This window comes from Egretta garzetta, unplaced genomic scaffold (assembly GCF_000687185.1).
Source record: "Egretta garzetta isolate BGI_Z169 unplaced genomic scaffold, ASM68718v1 scaffold108, whole genome shotgun sequence".
NCBI lineage: Eukaryota > Metazoa > Chordata > Aves > Pelecaniformes > Ardeidae > Egretta > Egretta garzetta.
The window spans coordinates 6,380,128-6,384,047 of record NW_009260614.1 but is presented as its reverse complement, the minus strand read 5'-3'; the positions used below and the strand labels follow the sequence as shown (position 1 = coordinate 6,384,047).

General features: G+C 59.2%; 1 protein-coding gene across 1 annotated transcript in view; it reads right to left on the bottom strand.

Annotated features, from left to right (window-relative positions):
* MMP28 (matrix metallopeptidase 28) overlaps nucleotides 1-3,920 on the bottom strand; it is a 17,831-nt gene that overhangs the window by 7,196 nt on the left and 6,715 nt on the right. The window contains exons 2-3 of the mRNA XM_035900539.1: nucleotides 3,217-3,325; nucleotides 2,414-2,562 (exon numbers count right to left, since the gene is read on the bottom strand). Coding sequence (XP_035756432.1) covers nucleotides 2,414-2,562; nucleotides 3,217-3,325 — 258 coding nt within the window. The remainder of the gene's footprint in view (nucleotides 1-2,413; nucleotides 2,563-3,216; nucleotides 3,326-3,920) is intronic.

Below are 3,920 nucleotides of genomic sequence, written 5' to 3'. Positions count from 1 at the left end.
CCAGCAACAGCACCTGCTCCAGATGTGCAGGGAAACAGGGGGAACGGAGCCGGCAGCACGCTGGGGCTCGCTGTCCTGGGTCTGAGCCAAGCGGCTCTGCAAAGCTGTCAGACACTCCATCCCAGCTCACCCACCCCAGCCATGGGGACAAGCCCTACCAGCTCTGCTTCCTTCACCCCAGTTTCTGAGCAGCCCATGGCCAGGGAGGCTCCAGGCCAGCTCATCACCCTCCCAGGGGCAGAACTGGCCCCCCTGCTCATCAGTGCAGCAGCAGCCTCCAACCCAAATGGGACGCGGCTGCGATTTCCAGTGCCCAGGACAAACCCTGTTGTGGCAGAGGCTCAATACCTGCTTGGATGGCCGCGGCCTTAAGATTTTTTTTTTCGCTCTTCCCTCCACGGAGGCAGAGCATTTCCCAGCAGAGAAGGATGGATGGCACCAGTGGGCAGGGGGCTCCAGGCAGAACGTCTCCCCATTGGAGTAGGATGGATGGCACCAATGGGCAGGGGCAGGAAGCTCCAGCCAGGGCATCTCCCATCAGAGGAGGATGGATGGCACCAGCGGGCAGGGCTGGGTGAGGCGAAGGCAATCAGCTCTCAGGAAGAGGAGGGCTGGGCACTGCACACAGCCATTGAGCCTGGGACAATCGCAGGCAGGGAGTTCCCAAGGGGAAATCCAGGATGATGCTGACCACCATGCCGTCTGGCCGAGGACCCACTGGTGCAAGGCAGCTAGAATAAAGCCCTCTTCTTGGCACCCTCCACTGCAGCGCCATTTGCAAACCCAGTCCCTTTCCAGAGGCAAACTGGAAAGGACCTGTCCCCAAGCCTCCCCTGAGAGCAGAAAGCCTTGGGCTTTGATTGCAGAGGGGAGGTTTTGTTGAGAGGCACAGAGAGGGACGGACACGCTGGACCCCATCCTGCGCAGGGAGCCAACCTCCACCGCTGGGCTGGGACTGAGCCCCAGAGCAGCAGGAGGGATGGACGCCCTCCCCAGCCCCACACTGGCCACCGCTGCCAGGCTAACCCAGCTGGGAGCCAAAGCTCAGCCGAGGATGCCTTTTGCCCATGTGCCAGGGTGCGAGTGTTGCCTGAAGCCGGTGGGACCCAGCGCTGCCCGGCGAAGCTCCTGCTGGGAGGGGACGGATAACAAAGCACTTTGCTGGCTCAGCTGCAGCCGCTTCCTGCTTCAAGTAGGACAAACAGCCAGCCTAGCACAAAGCCTCGGCCTTCCCGGCCAGTGCCGCCAGCCATGCGGGCACCCCCTTCCTCCCCGCCAGCCCTCAGGCACCACCACGGCGTTGTTCCCATCCCTGCTGGTGCTGCTGCCAGCTGCACCCTGGCTTGCTGCCACGGGGGATCTGCCAGCACCGGACCACTGGAGCAATAACTGGTGCCACAGAGAGCCCTTCCTCGCCTGGGCTTGGAGCCACCGGGGGTCTCTTGCTACCCACCCACAGACCACGATCCCCAAAAAGGAGCCCCATGAGCCACAGGGCATAGGCTGCTTCTGTTCGCCCATCTCCTGCTGCCTGCCCTGCCCAGCTCTGCCTCATTGCCCACCTGCCCGGAGCACGGCAGACCCTCTGCCCGGGACGGTGCCTGTGAGGGCGATGCTGCATGTCAGGGTTTGGGAAGGAAGGCCAGAGGCAGGAGGAGGACGAGGGGGCTGTCTCCTGGGGCCGTCCATCACCAGCCCTGCCAGATGCAGAGACAGCCTGACACGGCACAGAGCCCTTTCTTAATCTCGCCTTCATTTTTCCCATGTCCTAAGCACAGCTGGTCCCAGCCCTCTTGCTCTCTAGGAATCCAGTTACTCATCCACAAGCCCAGGAAGCAGCTCATGGGAGACAAGAGGCCCAATCTTGGACACACAGGAGCAAGAGAGGTTGCTTGGAGCGGAGTCAAACCCCTTAATGTGGGTGAAACAACTCCCCGCGGCCAGGCAGCCCAGCACCAGCAGGTTTTGTGGTTACTGCTGGGTGACTAACACACGTTAGAGGTCTCAAAGCTCAGCAGAGCCTGGAGAGAACTTCACTGTGTGCCGGCACCTGCCCTCTGGATCATGCCACCACAGCTGCACCCGGGGCCGCGGTGACCTGATCACTCCTTGGGAGGTGTCCTGGCTCCCTTGACAGCAGTAAAACCACCCCGGAGAGCCACATTTCTCCGCGAGTGGGAGCTGCATCTCTCTAATCATTGCTGACATCAAGCCATACAGAACAACTTAAAAAAAAAAAAAAAAGAGGTTTAAAAATAAAGTGATGCAAAGCCCAGACAGGTCCTGAGATGGACGCTGTGCCAGCAGGGCTGCAGCTCCCATCCACAGCGGCATCTGGAGCCAGGGTGGAAGAGTTGGCCTCCCAGCACCCCAGAAACCCAAATCCCAGCAGGACCCCAGCGCTGACGCTCACCGTGCTGTGTGGTGCGCCTGCGGCGCCGGCGTGGCCAGGCAGCGCGGCTCTCCCCGTCGCCCGTGCCGCACCGCGGCAGAGCCATCTGATGGAGCGTGCGGCCGTCCAGGACGCCGCTGAGTGGGAGGTGGGTCACCCGCTGGAAGTCCCTGGAAAAGGAAGGGAGATGTCAGCACCCACACCCAGACCCCCCTGGGGGTTTCGGTTGTGTTTGTGCCGGGTGTTTGACCCGAGCCAGGGCTTTCACCCAGCGAGCTTCACGCCCCGCTGTCAGGAATGTATCCAGGTGATAAAACAAGAAGAATCTGCCTCTGCAACCACATCTGACCAGTGAGCCATCTCCTAGCAGGGCAGAAGTAGACAGAGGAGCCTAAAAAATGCCTTTTCCAAGTTTTTAACCCCAGTTGTTTGACTTTGCACTTGACTTTGCCCAGGGTGAGGCCAGGGATGCTCCCAGAGCTGATGTGATCTCAATAGAAGTCTGACCAGGGGCTGTCAGCCCAGCCCCCTGACATCTCCCAGCCGTCCCCAACCTCGGCCTTGCTGCAGATATTATTGTAAGGGGAGCATCAGGCCATAAAAGGCAAATAAAGCAGCACAGCGAGGCGCCGGGCTGCCAGAAGCCAGCAGCCAGCTGCGGGAGCTGGGCACGGACCGGCGTTTCCAAAAAGGACCAGTTGTGCTTTATCATCGGACCATGCAAAAGTGAGCCCCCGGCTGCAAAAAGACCCCCAAGTACCGGCAGCTTCCACGCAGCTGGAGTTGCTGCATTTCTGCTGCGGTTTTAAATAAAAGGCTCATACCTCACCGCCTCCATGAACTCAGCGGGGCTGTGCCTGCCGGCCCCCGGCTCATCGAAGTAGCCGTATTTCTCCAGGAACAGCTGCAAGGAGAGACATGGGAGAGGCACAGCTCAGAGCACGGGCAGGCATTTGCACGTGTTGGTAAGAAGGAGATGCGATGGGAAACAGCAGAAATGCCCAGGGTTTTTTTTTTCCTGAGACCTCTGCACCCCAAGCAGCTGCACCTCTTGCGCTCATAGGGGTTTATGTGTGTCTCCTCCCCATAATTTCTGATGGCTCTTGAGGTTTTGGCTGTGGCATGGTGGAGATATAGGAGGAAACATTGCTTTCACCAGATCAAAAAAAAAACCAACCCTGCTGCCGTGTCATCCACAGCCAGAGGCTACCAAAGCCACAGCTCTAAGCACCTCGGCTCAATGATTAAAATAAAGGCTAAAGCGCCGTGGCTGTGAGTAGGGTGGGGTGAGACGGGGTCAGGCTGCAGCCTTCCCCCAGCCCCACGCAGGATGTGCTGCTGCAAAGCGCAGACACTCCAGGGGCAATCTGCTCTGCCAAACCATTCTTCTTCTTATCGGCCATTTACATGGACGGAGATTGTCGCTCTGAACTTGCTCCAACACAGAAATTGCACATTAAAGAAAATAAACGGCTTCCCTCTGCCCAGCCCGCGCCCCCAGCTTTCGGAGAAGTTAATAGCCACAGTC